The 18,021-nt window shown below is 41.4% G+C and overlaps 1 protein-coding gene across 1 annotated transcript; it reads right to left on the reverse strand.

Annotated features, from left to right (window-relative positions):
* Positions 1 to 3,568: 3,568 nt before the first annotated feature.
* LOC103478733 (uncharacterized) lies at positions 3,569 to 13,517 on the reverse strand. Its single transcript, XM_008432742.3, has 6 exons — positions 13,298 to 13,517; positions 11,022 to 11,356; positions 10,848 to 10,923; positions 10,491 to 10,569; positions 8,445 to 8,628; positions 3,569 to 8,332 (listed from the first exon to the last, which is right to left on the reverse strand). The coding sequence occupies exons 1-6, from the start codon at positions 13,467 to 13,469 to the stop codon at positions 7,727 to 7,729; spliced, it is 1,452 nt and encodes a 483-aa protein (XP_008430964.2). The 5' UTR covers positions 13,470 to 13,517; the 3' UTR covers positions 3,569 to 7,726.
* Positions 13,518 to 18,021: the final 4,504 nt, after the last annotated feature.

Consider the following 18,021-nt stretch of genomic DNA (forward strand, 5'->3'; position numbering starts at 1 on the left):
ACTCCATGCAGAAAGACCCTGGGCCAGGAATTGAACCCAGAACCTTCTTGCTGCAAGGCAACAGCTCTACCAACTGCGCCACTGTGCAGCCCCAGTTGGACAACTTGTCTCTTGTTAAATCAACTTCATGAACTTAAATTTCTGAGTTAAAACCAAAACAATTTTCTTGTTGACTTAAATCACATTTTCAAGGCAACACCACCTTCAAATATTTTACAGTGTGACACACCAGAGTCAAAACAACCTTGATTCATTGGGGACTCAAAGAACCGTTTGGATCAGAGATTGTTTCAGCTGATCTAAAAAGTCCATCAAGGATGTCCTTGGAAAAGAGCAGCTCTTGTGGTTCAAAGGTCAGAGCTGATGACCTGGGTTTATAACACACAACCTGTTGTGTTGTTCCATAATACTCATCTGTTCTTATATGTACTCCAATGTGTGTCTGTGACTTTGTTGAGAATGTTTCTCATCTGGTATAAAGGTTTTCAGAATAATTCCTTCATACTGGCCCAGTTTTACTCCATTACAAGTGACAGGGGTTATAAATCAGCTCGGATGATTCAGTCGCAGGGGACTTTGCTGTCTGAACTCCACACCTTGGCTGGAGCGTTTCCACCCAAATCATTCACTAATGCGGTCTAGCTTTTATTGAAATCATTCCTAACACTATTTACATGCATTTGTGCATTTTATGACATCAGTGCGTCCAACCTGCTCCCCTGTCGTGCGACGCGGCGTCAACCACGAGCACGAAAACATCCCGTCCTCAAGAAACCGATGAGGATGTTGTTGCCTTTTAGCTCTTCCTTGTCCCAAATATCACACACAATGTCACGAGAAACACGTGAGTCCTTGAAAGTGAGGCCCCGACGTCTCCGTCTTTACCGAATAGGTGGCGTCACGGTGATGGAGGGCTACAGATGGTGGGTGAAAGCGCTCCCTTCAACACGGTGAGCTCTGTCAGCGATGGGGTCTCCGGAAGGGCAGAAATGACTTGGAGGTGGCTCTGATTTCCATTTCAGGGTTCACCACTGTGCACTTTAAATGTGCGTCGAGGCTGTTTTGTGACAAGTCTGGACTAAAACTCCCCTGTGGGCTTAGGGTGAATAAGAGCTTGTGTGTGTGTGTGTGTGTGTGTGTGCGTGCGCGTGTGTGTGTTTTTTCTACTGCAAAATCACTGTGTGCCTTTAGCTCAGAGGATTTTATCAGAGCACAGTGACTGACTTATGAAGGGAGGGGAGTTTGGGATAAATGATTAAGCACCTTATTGTGTCATGAAACATCCTCACGTTTGCAGCAAGCGCGGCAGCAGACACCCTCAACTTGTTCACCTCAACAACGGGACGCAGACCCACAAATAAAACCTCCTCAACAGCGGATAAGAGATGCAGTAAGTTCATTATGTGAAATCCTATTGATGCCCAAACACACATGCTCAAATAATCCCACACATGCTTGTTGGATACTCAAAGAAGCGAAAACTACTAAGAGCATTAATGGTGTTTTACCAGTTCCTGTTTAGTCTTGTTGCTTACTCATACAAAGGAATTAAAAAATAATAATTGGAAAAATTAATACGACGTAGCTTGCTCAAGGTGAGTTAGTTTTCATGTTAAGCTTCAAAAACACAACAAAAAGCTGTTGTTGTTTTAATTAAGCTGCAGCAATGTCAGTGTCCTTGACTGACCCCCAGCACATCCCCGTCTTCTTGCCCCCTGGTTTCCCTGCTTCAGAGAAGAAAAAGGGGGTGTGTTGCTGTGTTGGGGAGAAGCAGGGCAATTGCTCCTCTGCTAAAAACTGCATGGATACAAGGGGGGGCTGAGAGAGAGGGAGAGGAGGCGCAGCACAGTCAGTGTGTCAGAGACAGGCCCATCGTGAAATTAGCCAGTCACTGTGTCAGGAAGCAGTGCACGCCTGAGCCGAGTGTGATGCGTGGTGCTCGTATGTTTACGTGCATGAATGTTGTGTATGCCCTGCTGCTGGTTTCATCCTGCTTGACCAAAGAGCCAAACCTCCTAAAATCAACCATGCAACACTCCAGCATAAAGAGGAAATTACAATGTTTCACTGTTTTCTTTTTTTAATGGCTGTTCTGAGATAAATCCTGATTTTTCCAAATGTTTCTTCATATTTTACCGAATGTTAATTAAATATCATGGAAATAATGAACATGTAAGGCGTTGTGAAAATTTCAAGTTCACTGCTACTTTTTATTTGTCTGCCTGTGGCAGTTTTCCAAGTCTGTCAGGTCACACCTTTCTGTCAGACTCTCATTTTACCATTTGTAACATTTCATTTCTTTTGGTGAATAAAATGTTAAGTCAATTGTTGTGTATGATTTACCTTGACGTGAAGCTAAAATTAATCGTCCTTCATAGCTGAGACCTTACAAACTGATCTGTATTTGGATCCTGATTTCACCCACTTCTACAGAAACTCTGGCTCCATTTAAAAAAATGAATCCTTGTCCATGTTTCTGCTTCCACCATATTTCTCTTTGGGTTCAGTGTTCTTTTGTTGATGTGTTGGATTTGTGATAAACTTGTCTTTTGGGAGTTGCGTCCCAAAGTTCAAGGTGGATTCGTCAGACCATAGACGTTTCTTTAAGCCGAAACCGGATGTGTTATTTAGTGATTTAGTAACACATTCAGCAGCTCCAGTGCTAACCAGAAGTTTCTGCAGCTTCTTCAGAGATTATTTCAGTATCTCAGCAGCCTCTCTGATCAGTTTTCATCTCATATTTTCATTAATTTTTAAAGAAATTTCTAATCAGCTTTACCTCTATTGTTAACTTTATAAAAAAAAAATTCTTCGTAGTCTTTTTGAGAACTATGGCTTTAGCTAAATAATGTAAATGAGCAAAAGTCAACAAAACCCTTTTTAATACAACTGAACTTCCTTTCAGGTTAATCAGATCGAAAACAATTAATAAGAAATGTGAACTCATGTAATATATTTTCACATGAATACATGATAAAATGTGGAAAAGTAAATCTTTTAAACTCAGAAAATTTGTGTAAATTTTGACAATGACTGTAATATATCAGATCTACTTTTGACTCCCAACCCTTTAAATATTCATTCAGATCAAGTGAATTTACTCCCCCCCCCTCATTCATGACACCAGGATGCACTTGAGACCCCCGCCCCCATGCCAGTCTCTTCTTCTATTTCTAGGAGGTTGTTACTAATTAGGATTCCCTAACCTAAATGTGCTCACAAATACACGGCGGTAATGTTCGGGCTCTGCAGTAGCAGCTGGTTGGAGGATCAGCCAGCCCCCTACTACTTTCAGTCAGATTAGAGTCAGTAGTCTCACACCATACACCCTCCTTCCTTCTCTTCACTTCAACCCCCCACCCCGCAAGCTCACACACACACTTTAAAATGTACAGTCTCTAAATCTGCACCCCACCGAGTCACATCTGTTTAGTGAGAGCTGCCTTTCAAGTCTGACTCATATCACGGCATCGTCATGAATGAAGCCAAACAGCAAATATAGAAAGAAAATATAACTTTTTTTTCTGTCATAGAAAACACAAGGGGAAAAAAAAATCCAGAATGCATCTTCACTTTCAAAAATGTGTCATTTATTAAAAGATTTCTGTCTTGTGTCATTGCTGGAAAAAAAAAGTAGTCAGAAAAAGATGAAGTGAAAGAAAGAAATAGGTTCGTTTGGGAGAAAGGTACTAACAGGATTGAGGGGGATGTAGCAGAGATGGCAAGGACAGAGCAGTGCAGCCGGATGGGGGAAGGGACGCGTTTACAGTCAGTTAGCGTATAACGAGAGAAAGGCAGCTAAAATAAACAAAACATTGTTATTCCTGACCAATCAGCAGTGGATGCAAAAGTAAAAAAAAAAAACATACACCCAAGAAAGCCAAAAAAAAAAAAAAGCAGGTTAACAAATAAGTGCAATTGGTTTTTCTGTCATACTTCAACAGTAAACAAGAGTGAGGTGGAAGACAACCCCCCCCGCCTGTAGGCTCTGATCCAGAGTCTGGATCTGTGACGGAGGGTTTGTGTGCTCGTTGCTCCAAAAACATGGGCAGTAACATGATGGCTGCCGGGGGGAGCGGGGGGGGGGAGCTCTGTGTTTACACGTGGGTGTTTTTAGAGGTGTCACCTCCCTCAGTATAAAATTAGTGAATTACTTTAAAAAAAATTACTAATAATTTCAATATTTATATGCTGATTTGATCACAATGATATAGCTTAATATTTATATGAATGTTAGCTTTTTTTTTTTAAAATAAATAAGGGGGTCCTATGAAGCATCTAGTACAAATAAAGATTTTTCTAACTAATTTATATATATATTTAAAATTTTTTTAAGAGCACCAGCAGTTCAATTAGCTCCGCTGCTAATGAGAGTCCCAAAACGGTGTTAAATAAAGATTACGCTCAATCATACACAACAAAAATTATAGCCACTGCTGACAGTGTGCATATTCGGTCTGTGGAAGCCTTAAAACCAGATTTCTTCAACCACAAATTAGTAATAAAATACAACAAAAAGAAGTGGCTATCTGATTTCAAGATAAAACACAAACTAAAAAAACGGAAATACAAGTCCTTTTTTTGTGTGTGGAACCCTTGCCAGAAACTATTCTTTTTTATTTATAAAAACAAAACCAATGGCAAAAAGAAATTTAAAAAGTTTTCCAAACACCAATATGTGAAAGCAAGGATCTTTGTGACACTATTGCCCATAAATGGCAGGGATGAGAGTTTTCAACATAAAATGAAATATTACATAATTTCTTAAAAATCTTCATCCAAATAATAAAAAAGGTGTTAATTTTCTATATTTTGTTCATTGCCATTTGTGAAAAATGTTAGCCTACAGCCTAGACAGCGCCTCCTACAGTCACGGAGATGGATAGTCACAGAATTGCGTACCTTACTATAAATACCTTTGTTTTCGAAGACAGTAATAGAAATCAAATAAACACTTGTTTTTGTTTTTACACTACTGGTTTCTCACCAAATTACCTAAACACATCCACACACCATAACAGCTTGAGATGTGGGCAGTGAGGACAAATAGATATCAGGATATCGGATCTGGACGCTGTTGGTTTAGTTGTCTGTTGTTGGTTTTGATGCACTGGTGCATTTTTAAAAAGTACAGACTACATGTTGGCTTTCCTTGATTGAATGTGTTATTGGTTTTGTGAAATGCAAACAATCAAAATGCACTGAAAGCACCGAGATCTTTTTCAAACACATTGGCAAAAAGGCACAGTAGTCCATCAGTCCAGTCGAAATATTTCATCTGCCTCCTTTTTTCTCCTCGTGATAGTAGTAAAAAACACATGAAATGTCAAAAGTATCGAAAATCCTCGAAAAGGAAACTGTGGGCCAAACTGTGCGAATGCACAGCAGGCGATAATCAGCTGCCCAATAAATAAATACAAACAATAATAAATACCTGCAGTGTCTGATTGAAATGTGAATAAATAAACAGTGGAACTAGAGTCTTATGTCTGAGTGGCTGCTGTTTTTCCTGTTTGTTTTTCTCAGGCTGGTCATTAAAAAAAAAAAAAAGAAGAAGAAAAGTCTTTCTTGACCCTGATCGCCAGTCGGTTTGCAGACAGACTCTGGGCGGCGGCGCCTGATTCACAGCGAGACGGGTCGTTGCTACGGCGTCGCTCCTCTGGATGTGCAGAGTTCAAACATTTTGGAATACATTCGTGGGATGTTAGACGTTTGTTTTCCGCCATCTTCGCCGACTCCAACACACCACATATACAGCATATTAATTAGTCAGTTCTGTATTTTTCACCGTAAAAGCCACAGGACCTGGCTTTACTCACTTCACACTTATTTTTCTCCTGTCCCATCTACAATTAGTTGTAAAAATCAAACAGGGCTTCCTGTCATAACACAAATATTAGCTCACTCTATTAAATGCTCTGATTGGAATCATAGCATTCTAGGGTTTCATTTTAAATACTGACATCAGACACCAAAGTTTGTAAAGTTTCAAGTTTAAGTTAAAGTTGTGCGAAAACAGCCATCTCTGAATATATTGATTGCTTTCATGCTATGAAGTTATTCTCTTAATTGCGTCCTGAAACTCGTTCCAGTCTCCATTGACCGTCTTCACGCCTGTATTCCTGATCTTTAGGTGTATTCTAGTTTTTTTAATTATAACCTCTTTTAGTGCATGTTTGGATTAATATGAAATTATGAATATTACTTTATCTATAGTTTTTTTCCCCCATATATATCTGAAACACATTTTATTCCATATTGTACATTTTAAAAAAACAGTTAAAAGGGATAGTTTGGAAATTTTTAAGTGAGCTTCTGTTAAAGGTTATCTTACTATCAGTGGATAACACTCATTAAATCTTGATCTAGTATAAATCTGGGATAGTTGGGCCTGAACTTCTACAGTTGTAAAACAAGTCCAGTCTCAAAAACACCACAGCGTGGTATTTACACGCTATTTTGTGAGCCTTTTGTCATTTGGATTTGTTGGTTATTTACACAAAATCTAATGATTACTCATAGAGGCGATGGAGGCGGGAGGCGCTCCGCCGCCAATGATCTTCCTGTCTGAAACTCCCTGTAGGAATTGAACAAGGGAAGCATTTTTCCTACTAAAATAGGCGTAAAAATATACTGCCATTCACTGAAACCTTTTTCATAACACATAGTTGCTCCAATCAGGAACACTTTACACCAGATTTTTGATGTTTGGGCCACATCAAAAATCTGAATGTTCTTAAAGGGCCGGTTGTGCCAGAATGTATTGATAAAACCAACTCAACCGTTAAAATATCAATAAATAGCCGTTTGTTTCAACATTCAGTAAGTGTTTCTTAAAATTACATAATGTTGAACATCTTTCCACACTGGTCAGTCCATCCATGATTTCTTGAATGTCTGTGTTCTTTTTGCAATCAAACTCATTTTGTGGAGCTAATTTTAGAAATATATGCAAGGAATTTTTATCATTTTTGTGCTAATGTATGATGTTAAATGTGACTTTTTATTAATTGCTGTATTGACCATATCTTGTCAACAAGGAAGGTTAAACCCAAAGTTTTGGGTCAATTTAAAAATAAAAAAACCCCCCAGTAAAAATCAGAGTAAAATGTGGAAATCTGTGTATTTTGTGTGAATTTTAAGTGAGTTTTGCAGATTTGTTGAAAAACTGGAGAGACGTATTGATGTAAATTGGAGTCTAGGGGGCCACATAAAAAGCTACGGTGGGCCACATTTGGTCCCTAGGCCTCGAGTTTGACACTTGCTTCACACGTTCTGTTGTCAGTATGCATTTCACAGAGGAAGATCATGTGTGACACGCTGCCTCCAAGTTCCAATTGTTATGCAAATTATCACAATTTTCTGGGTAAATAACCACAAAACAGTTTAAATATTGATTAGGTAGTGTTGCAATAAACCACTATGACATCAGCACGAGTCTGCTTTTAGACCAGCTATTTAGATTTAAACTAAACGAAACCCAGATAAGATATGTAGTGCTTATGATGCTTGATCAGAACTTCACTTCAAAAATTTCCACGTCGCTTCAAATTTAGCCATGGCAATTTATCGCTTATATCCATCTCCACTAACTGCTATTCTCCTCCTCCTCCTCTCTGACGCATTCATAAACAACGCTTTCATCCCTTTCTTTGAGTTGCAGCAGCTTTATGCCTCAGGTGGTTCAAGGAGAGCGAGGCTGCTGGCTCTTTGCTCTCTCTGCGTGTCAGGTCTCCACGGTGGAGGGGCATACCCGAGCCAGAGGCTTCAGCGGGACAAGCGCGGGCTGGTTTTGACCTTGACATGTCCCAGTGCTTTCCGTCTCACCTTGTTGTCTGGCAGCAACGGGCTGGCTTTGGCACTGTGTTGGTTTCTTCTGATTTTTGGGGTTCTTGGAGGGAGTGGTGGACGAGATGGAGCAGTCTTGCATAGCTGGACTGCCCTTGCTCCCTGCTGTGAGAACCATTTCGCCGACACCTTCCGTCTTTATGGCCTCGTGCGAGATGCACGTTTTTCGGGGGGACGGGATGGGAGCGACGTGCACCCACGTCAGCCTCGGCTCGGAGCTCTGGGCCGCCTTGTACTTGGAGCGTTCGTCCAGCTCCTCGCCCTCGCTGTCATTTCCCTTTGCGCCGCTGGTTAGCTGGCTGCTGCAGACCACATCTGGCAAACTCGGGTTTGCGTCAGAAGCCAGCAGTGGAGACAGAGCAGACTGATCTCTTTCGTCTTGAGTGTGCTTCTTCCTCCTCTCCTCTCCACCGGTACGACGGCACTTAGTAGGTACAGGGGAGGGCGTGGGGGAGTCGGTGTCTGTCCAGCTGAGTCTGCGCTTCTGGAAAATGAGCAGGAGAGCAAGCAAATGAATATTAACTCTGAGCGGCGTGGCCGCCGGAAAGGAGGGTCTTATTTGCGCAAGCAGGCTGATGAAATGCACGCATTCTCACCTTGACGGGGATATGCAGCTGATCCCGATGTTTGTGCGGCGGAGTGGAGCTGGAGGTGTCCTGGAGGGAGTGAGTGGGGGAAGTGGAGAAGCTGGAGGACGAAGACACAGGCTGAGCAGAGATGTGGGGAAACCAGAGCTTTAGCATCACCTCCACCTGGAGCAAAGTGTTCAGGTACTTCTCCCTAAAATACAAAGAAAAAAAAAAGTCAGAAAACGTTGGAAAAATCATCACCAAGCATTTAGTGTTGCCAGGTACTCCTGATGGATGCTGTGAATCTACTTCTATGAATGCTCAGTTAAACATGCAGCAGGCAGAGAGAGTTGAAACTGAAAACCACCTCGGAGAGCTTCTGAACCGTTTAATAATCCTGACATTTATGGAACTAGATGTTAGATAAAGGCACAGAAAAAATATTAATCTCCCTTAAATTTTTACACATTTTATCACATTACAACTAAAAGCTTCAATGCTTTACTCCACAAGGACTTTAAGACATGCACCAACACAAAGTAGTGCATAACTGTAAATTTCCAGGAAAGGGACACATGGTTTACTGAATTTTGCTACAAATAAAAATCTGGCATGCATCTGTATTCGGCCTCTCTGGATGACTCACAGTTTGCTCAGATAGATACCAAAGGTTTTGTGAGTTCTGCTTTGCAAAACAGCTCCTGGCCAGCCAGATGGGAAAGAACACGTCTTTGACAGCAATTATCAAGAATTGCCACAGATTATAAACTCCATTTATGTCTGACTAGGCCATTCTAAGAAACCGATTAATCTAAACCGCTCCATTGTGATTCTGGCTGCATGTTGCCCCAATAGAAAGTTCAGTTCTCATCTCATCTGACCAAATTATCTTTTTTAACAAGTTTGCTATGTCTTCTTCACAATGTGTGGCAAAGTGAAAACATTTATAACAAACATCAAACACGGTAAATATGTTTCATTAAGTATTTAACAAACAAATGGCTTCTACCGCGATAACTGTGTGAAATTAAATCGTCTAATATAAAAAAATTAGCTTGGTGCTGTCAGGCTCAGAGTCTGAGAGGCTTTTCCTCTATCAAACAATTCTTTTTTGCTTCTTATTTAGTGGAAATATTGATGTTGATGAGACTTTCTTCAAAATAATAACATTTTTCAACCTTTATAGCTCCACTGTTGAAGCTCTAACATTCACAAATGACAGTGAAATAAAATTCAGTCCAACATCTGGTTTGAGGCGATTCCTCTGGATCCTGTTGGAGGAAAAATATCCCAACTCCAGAAGATGTGCTTTTAATCTAACAGAGCTCTGTGGTTCCTCCTATCAGTATGAGAGTCAGGGTGAGGAGGCGCCATGTTAGGAAGAGAAGTGGAAGCTGCAGGATCTTCAGAACAAACAGGTCATGATGCTGAGCTACTGATTATCACTCTGTCTGGACACAGGATCAATATAACCAGTTTAAAAGATAAAATTAATAGCTTTATGCCAGGCATGGAAAACTGGGATGCACTCCATGCCATGATGTTCAGAATTTAGGTCTTTTGGCATCTCAAGGTGTCAACATTGCAGCCAGTGGGCCAAAGAAATACAGCTTTAGCTTCATTTTGTAGCAATAAAAGAGCTACCCAGCTTTTATATATATATATTTTTTTTTTTTTCATAGTACCCCCAAGAATTTAAAACTACTTTCACCCCTGTATATATATATATATATATATATATATATATATATATATATTTTTTTTTTTGTCATAGTACCCCCAAGAATTTAGAACTACTTTCGCCCCTGCACATAGATTGACTATTTACTTACAAGACTATTTATGAAGACATTTTGATGCTGTGGATTTACTTCAGGGGCAAATATAAATAAAAACTAAGCATAATTGTCCTTCCACTTTATAGAGTAATGACTCAATTCATGCTAATCTATCTCAAAGTTCTTATAAATACATCGAACTTTGTGGTTTTAAAGTGACAAAATGTGAGTATTTTTGCAAAGCCCTCTATAAATAGCGTGTGTGAACAGGAAGACAATGTGGATGACTCCTTACCCACAGTCTGGTCTCTGCAAAACCCCGACAATCCTCTGGATGCGATCCATGGCGACGCTCTGCTGGAAACTGCTCAAGCCTGTCAATCAAAAACATAATCCACCTGTCATGATTTACAGTGAGCGGACACATGAGAACACACACAGCCTCCACCTCAGGCACCACTTTCACTCAAACACCCACAGAGGTCACATGTAAGGAGCGAGGCTGTCGTGTCGTGCTAGGTGCACATTGTGCCGTATCAACGCACGCTCGAGTCCAGAGGAAAACTCCTCAGTCTCAGGTAGAGAAGTCCTCACAGCCTGTATGTACCTACACCAGGCTTGCAGGAGGAGGCAGTGACTTAGGAATGCTTACCGTGATCGAATCGGCCGCTCTTCAGCCCATTCAGCAACTCGAGAAGCGGCCTGACAAAACCCTGCAGCTCAGCACACTGGCAGAGAATAAGACAGAGCAGATAGATTACAGTCTCAGAAGAGGCCCCCCTCTGTACAAACACTGCCATGTCATGCCTCTCCTCTCCTCCTTTACCTTCTGAGCAAACAGCAGATCTCCCTCTGATTTGGGTCTCTGGCTCGCCACATCTGCATCGAGCACGCCGAAGTTTGCCCCCTTGCCATCATTCTGCGACCTGCATGCCTCTTCCTCGGCCGAGAAGCCGCCGTACGCCCATTGCGACCTGGGGCACCTCGATCCCAGCTCCTTTTTAGATGCCACTTCGCCGACGGTGACGGAGGAAGAGCTGTCCGTCAAAAAGACGTCAGTGTCGTCCTCCGTCTGTTCCGAGTCGCTGAGCACGAGGCTGTCGCTGGAACTCAGGGAATCGAAGGAGGGCTGGGTGGAAGTGCTTCCTTGAGACTGCATCACTTTGGGGAAACAGTAGTAAAGGATTTGGATTACTACAAGTCAGATTTAGCTTTTAGGAGAGGCAAAACAAAACAAAACAAAACAACACGCTTAGTGGAATGCAGAGTAAATTCATAGAACAAACATGTTTTCTGTTTTGGCAGTGCTCCATTTTCCCCATCTCTCTTCCTAAATATACAACTCCCACAACTCAAAATGGTGGGTATACCAGTGTCCTAGTTTAACATGGTGCAGAGTGGGGCTGGGGGTATATGCAGGAGGCACACAATGGTGGTACATGTCTGGCTCCCATTGAGGAGACTGGAGGAGAGTAGGAAATGTGAGGGGGGGGATGGGAGCTCGTGGAGTGGTGAAATCAGAATATTCACACTCCCACTCCACCACAGCCTCCGGTTGCTCTCCGAAGCCCCTCCTCTCCTCAGTCTCGTGCTTTCTCTACTCCACACACACCCAGCCCCCCTCCCCAGCAGGATTAGAGACACACAAACCACCTTCTTTCCTCTCTGGCTGTGTTTCTGCATGCCGTGCAGCTCTCATCCCATCCTATTCGTTATGCACACAGCCTCTATATTTCCGCTCGCATTTTTCATTCTCTCTGGCTATTGACGCGCCCTTCTCCCACAGTCTGAGCGATCTGCAAGCGTCCTCTGGTCTCTGATCCCACCAGCGTATGTGGGGAAATAGGAATGTACTCGGTAGATAAACACCCCAGCTCTTATCAGAGAGACTGATAGATTTTTGCACCCACAAGGGCTAAGAGAGGAATGAAACGCTCACAGTTTTGTCTATTTCAGTTACAACGTGAATTTTCAACCAACTGGGTATTTTTAGATCAATATAAAATGTTTTGCCTAAAAAAGATAATAATAAAAAGAATTATCCAAATAATGCATCACTTGACTGTGACAGAGTTAGTCCAAGGCAAAGTAAGCTGCTACTTAGGGCCCCTCGAGGCCAAGAGGGGCCCCCAAGAGCAGCTTACGTTCCACATAGAAAATCAATCCCAAAACTTTACATTTTTACTCAGAACTTTTAAATTCACTCTTGATTCATCAATAGAAAAATGAAAAAACAATTTAAAATATGCAAATAATTTGGGATCCACAGCAACTGATGAAAGTAGTGTAAACCTACAGATTAATTAACAATCATAGTGATTTCATAGTAAATTGAAATAAAACTCCACAAAATGTTTACATTTAAAGAATTGACAAAGCAATAAAAATACAGCAAAATAAGTAGTTGCATTAGTTGTAATAGTAAGGGAGTAAATATTCAGTTCGGTAGTTATGTTAACAGTCAAATTAGTTTATGAACAGCACAATAAAATGTTAAAATATTAAACAACTGGCTATTTATGATTTATAAGTCCTGATATAAGAGTAAGCAAACACTGAATTGTTCCTAGCTTCATAGCTAGTTTAGCAGTCATGAATTTAAAATTACCGCAGCTTCTTAATTTCTCTTGCTTTTTTTGTGACTCGGTTATATTTTATGCACACTAAAACTGCGACCTGTAGTCACTCATTTATTTTAGTGATTAATTTAAGTGGAATTAGGATTCTGCTAAGGGTTCTAGAAATAATTTTGCTCTGTGGCGAAGCCTGTGCGGGATGGATGGAGATGGGCTGGGATGGTGCATGCGGGCTCAGGTACAGAGACAGGTGATGGCTGCCAGTCTATATGTGTGCGCGCGAGTAATCACGCCCACTACAACATACTAACACGAACTGGACATCTTATTACAAAGTTGTCAAAAAAAGCTGCTATTGCTTTCAAAAATAATACAAGACTAGCGAGAAAGAGTCGCGTCGGGGAAGGGAAAAGTCATTGTTTTAACAGCACAAACAGGATAAAGCTGGGCAGGAAATTCCGTTAGGCTAGTCTGCCAACTTCAGGAAACGCTAACAACAGATGATGAAAAGCGGTTTAATACTCACCGTCAGTAAAGTGAGATAATAATGAGAGCTTCGGTGAACAACACATAAAATATCGCCTCTGGTTTGGGTTCGGTAGATCCGTCAGTACACGGTTAGTGGCTGGAACAGCATCAGCGAGTCCATCCTTTGCACATACACACACGCACGCACGCACACCGCCCGGTCTACTCATCGATCTCTGTCTCAACTAGCTGCTTCTCTTGGCAGTTTACGAGCGTCAACGTGTGCGTAGATCCACGTGCCTGAGCTAGTCGCTCTTCCTATTGGCTCACGTACCGATTGGAGGCCAGCGCCATTGGCTGAGCTGTTCAGCCAGTGAAAGGATTACCGAGCGTTGATTGGACGGAGGTTCTGACCCTTATGACGGACACGCCCCACTCATGTGTCTCCGGTGTGTTTGGTGCCTGAGCGCTGCTGCTGTTGCTCTACTACAGCAAACGGTTGTAAACACGCAGCGCCGGAGCAAGAGGAGCGCAATGTGGCCTAAAAGGACTCCGCCCATTACAGCAAAAACACAGAAACACATAGAAAAAATAAGAGGACTTATGCAACTAGGCTCGTAAATCGTCGGTGTAATTTACGAATATATTACGTTTTTTTTCTTCTTCAATCTGTTGGATCTTATTTAAGACAGATTTCACTGAGGAAAAAGAAAACAAGGAACCCACGCTGCCTGGAAACATGGAACTTGATTAAGGATTTTTCACCTCTGTGTATGGAAATGGAAAAATATTTGTATTTCAAAACTCCCAAATTGTAAAGATTCCATCCATCCATCCATCCATCCATCCATCCATCCATCCATCCATCCATCCATCCATCCATCCATCCATCCATCCATCCATCCATCCATCCATCCATCCATGCTATATAAAAACAGTGATATATTTATATTTTTAGATAGTAACCAAAAGAGGACTGAAAATTCAAAAAATGTAAACAATTTTGACATTAAAAATAACATCTGAAGCTGGCACAGGTTTCTTTTACAGATTGAGCCTCACGTCAACTCTTAAACATAGCAATTATAGTCATGTGGCAAGAAGAAGAGAGCACAGTCCGTCTCTAGGCAACTTCAATAACACCCAGGATTCAATTTGCACTGTCTTGTGTGTGCACACTCAAAACCCCACTCTCTGACAAGTCTTCAAATATTCTTGAAGAGCATTGTAAACAATTCTAAGCTGTTCATTTGATTCTGATGGGTTTTACATGTATTATGATACATTTTTCTGAAAACAGGCCACAATGTTACATTTTCAACCTTTTCTGATCTCTGATAACTGCAATTAGAAATAATCTCCAAACTACTTATCATGAATACTGTTTTACACAAGTAGTTTTCCTAACGCTTTAGAATTTTTTTTATTTATTATTTAACACCTGATACTTTCTTTGAACATTTTTTAACCTCAATCTTCTTTTCTGTGTTGTTGCTGTTAATGTATATAGGATCACACATGTATAGTCACTCTTCAAGGTTACCCATGAGCAGCCATAGTGTGTCCTCCCCCTTCGCTTTTAGCTCACAACAGGGTGAACTCTGTGACCACCTCTTCATACAGGCATCGCACTTGCATGCATAGCCTGTTTACACACACATTATACCCACACACGTCCTCTCCTCAGATTATCTAATGCATTTGTCGTTTCTCACTTCATAATGCTTAAATGATGCATCAGTAGTTTGGCATGCTTCTATCAGGATTTTCCTACGTGCTGTTCCTCATGTTGCAGGAGGATGAGGAGTCCGCCCCTCCCCCTCTATACATACAACTTACACATGAACTCACCGACCGCCCCCCTCCCACCCTCTTCTCTCCAGCCATATACATTGCATGCATAGCAGGGCGTCGCCTTGTTTGTTTTGCTATGCATTTCGCTTATCCCAGCTATATGGACTGCCCAGACTGCCTTCTGTGATCAGGAAAGCAAAACACAGGTTAACCTTTGGCTGCAGAAGCCAAAAGAAAGGGATCTTAGTTGAATGTATGGAAGAGGCACCGGGTTCAGAGAGCTTACCATCCCCCTCCCGCTGTCAGAATTCCCCTGCAATACATGAACCGCCTGAACCTACTTTGAGTTTATGCTTGCTGAAGACCACCCCCATCATTTCAATCCTTCCACTTCCCTTCCAACTAATTCCCATCCCCCACCTGCTTCCCCATTTCTCTCTGTCATTTTCTCCTTAAAAAAAAAAAAAAAAATCTTTGATATTGACAATCTTGAAAATCCAATTGTGTCAAGCCTAAACTTATGGATGAGGCATTTGTCAGCAGGCTGGATCAAAGTAAAGCACATTACGTCACAGTTTTCTGGATGTTCATTTTTGAATTAGAACCACCTCAATTTGATGAACAAATTGAAAAGCACCTGTTTCAATTGAACAAATAGTCCAATCATCTTAGTTCGGTCAAGTTTTCTCTTAACTAATGTTGACATGATCTTTGTAATAACTTTACCTGGAAGACGGTTACCTAGATGTCACCTTCTTTCTACTGACAGGAACTGAGAGATCAGGTATCAAAGGAATGTGGAAGGTCAGAAGCACAAGTGCGAGTGTTTGAGAGCAGACAACAGCAGAAATCTTATCTCCCTCTGGGAAGACGCAAGCACAACATAATGACTAAACTGTAAACGAGGCCCCCTCTTTACCCTCACCGCTCTTTTTTTTCTGAGTCAGAGGCAAACACGTCCCATTTGAAAGCAGCGTGGAAAAAACCCACTCAGTGCAGCTTTGTTTTCCCCAGTCTGCACCTGCAGACCAGTTTTTTTTTCTTTCCTCCTTTAAATCTAAGGAGATTTTGTATAAATATTCAATACTGTCAATAATATTACTCAGAAATACTATGAAAAATAACCTTCTTGTTGATTTTTAAAAATTAAAGTTTGGTTTTCATAGTTTTGTATCTCCATCTGCAGTTTCTTGCAAAAATTTCCATGCCTCTTGAAAAATGTACAGCTACAAAGTGCTTATGGCCACCATTCCACAACGTGTACAGAGAGGCTGAACGCTGTCATTCTTCTGAACATTCCTCTTTGCACAAAAGCTCCAGCTCAGGCAGACTACATGAACAGAAACTCAACCTTCAAGTTTTTTTTCACAGATTCTAAACTGGATACAGGTCCAGACTTCGACTGAGCCATTCTAAAACATAGAATTGCTTTAAACCAGAGGTCTGCAACTCCTTTCCTCCAGTGCCACGGTCCTGCAACCTTTAGATGCATCCCTGCTCCAGCGCACCTGAGTCAAAAGGTTAAATTATCTCCTTGGCATGGAAGCAAGTTTTGCAAAAGTCTGGCAATTAGCTATTCATTTGATTCAGGTTTTTAGGTGCAGGGATGCATCCAAAAGGCGCAAATCAGCAGGACTTGAGAACTGCTGATCTCAAGTCCTGCTGATCCAAACCATTCCTTTGAGGCTCTGACTGTATGTTTGTTGTTGTCTGTTAGAAGATGAACATGCGCGCCAGTTTAAAGCGTTTTACAGCCTTTTACAGGTTTTGAAATCCACATCTCAATCAACTCTGATGAGTTTCCCTGCTGAAGAAAAGTTCCCCCACAGCTCCATGTTCCCTCTTTCATGTTTCATGGTGGACATGGTGTGTCTAAAGTGTTTTCTGCCACACGGAGCATCTTGCACAAAGACCAACAAGTTCAATTTTGTTTCTTTTGATCAGTGCGCTTTCTTCCACATGTCTGCTGTGTCCAATCTTTGCATTTGCGTTTCCTTTGGTCCAGGTTCTGTGCTCTGTGTTTATGCTAATCTTTTATTTTTAATAAATATTTTACTTTGCTTATTGGTGTTTGTTTAGGTTTTAGTTACAGTTCTGGTATTGCCGTATGTACTGGGGATCTACCAATCACAGAAGCCAGTCTGCTTCTGTGATTGGTAGATCCTCTGCTGTGTGGAGAACCATGATGTCTTCTGTCTCTGTGTTTTTTGTTCTCTGTAATCTCTGGACTTTTCTTTCCATTAAACACAGCATCATTTGAGTTTTGCTTGGCTTATCTCTCTTGCATTTAAGTCCAATATTGGACCAAAACATGTCACAACATGATTTATGCCAGTGAATTCTTTGTTGAAATAAAGCTAAACTCCAAGTCATTTTTTATTTTTTATTTTTTGCCAAAACCACAAACATACATCTGCAGACAAACATGTGTGCAGCAGTGGGAAACGGGGGTTTTCACATGACGAGGAGATGCTCTGCTGCTGAATTTATGAATGGATCCAAAGGACACGCCCCCTGCGGAGACACAACCAACAGCACGCGAACTAGTCTTAACCACGCGCGGTGATGGAACGTTCGGTAACCAATGGGAAGCCGGGGAAGGTTACCGCTGTTGCATAATTTGTTTGAGGCGCATCACGTTTAGGAGAACCTCCACACGGTGACTGTTTTACAGCATTTGTATTGAATCTATGCTCGACTCCACGGAGTGATGTCATTCGCATCAGAACACACTCGGCTGGATGGCTCCACAGCGTCAATAGAAAGTCAAGCCAGAGACTTTCTATTAATCTTTTTTCTTCTTTTCTTTGGCGTACAAAGAAGACGAAAAACCCCCCCAAATTATTAGTTAATTCAATTTAATGGGACACGTCAGTGACAGTTTAGGAGACTCTGATTCATCCTGCAGTGGAACAACTGGGTTGTTAAATTATTTATGTAAAGCGCTGAAGGTCTAGGATTTGGACATTGGATTACCTCAATATACTA

Source organism: Poecilia reticulata, chromosome 16, assembly GCF_904066995.2.
Source record: "Poecilia reticulata chromosome 16, P_reticulata-male-v2, whole genome shotgun sequence".
In the NCBI taxonomy this organism is placed as follows: Eukaryota; Metazoa; Chordata; class Actinopteri; order Cyprinodontiformes; family Poeciliidae; genus Poecilia; species Poecilia reticulata.

Coding starts and splice junctions, on each gene's coding strand:
- LOC103478733 (XM_008432742.3), bottom strand. CDS start 13,469: ATGAGTAGACCGGGCGGTGTGCGTGCGTGCGTGTGTGTATGTGCAAAG. Junction 11,357..13,297: donor ATTATCTCACTTTACTGACG/GTGAGTATTAAA, acceptor GTTTCCCCAAAG/TGATGCAGTCTCAAGGAAGC. Junction 8,629..10,490: donor TTGCAGAGACCAGACTGTGG/GTAAGGAGTCAT, acceptor TTTGTATTTTAG/GGAGAAGTACCTGAACACTT.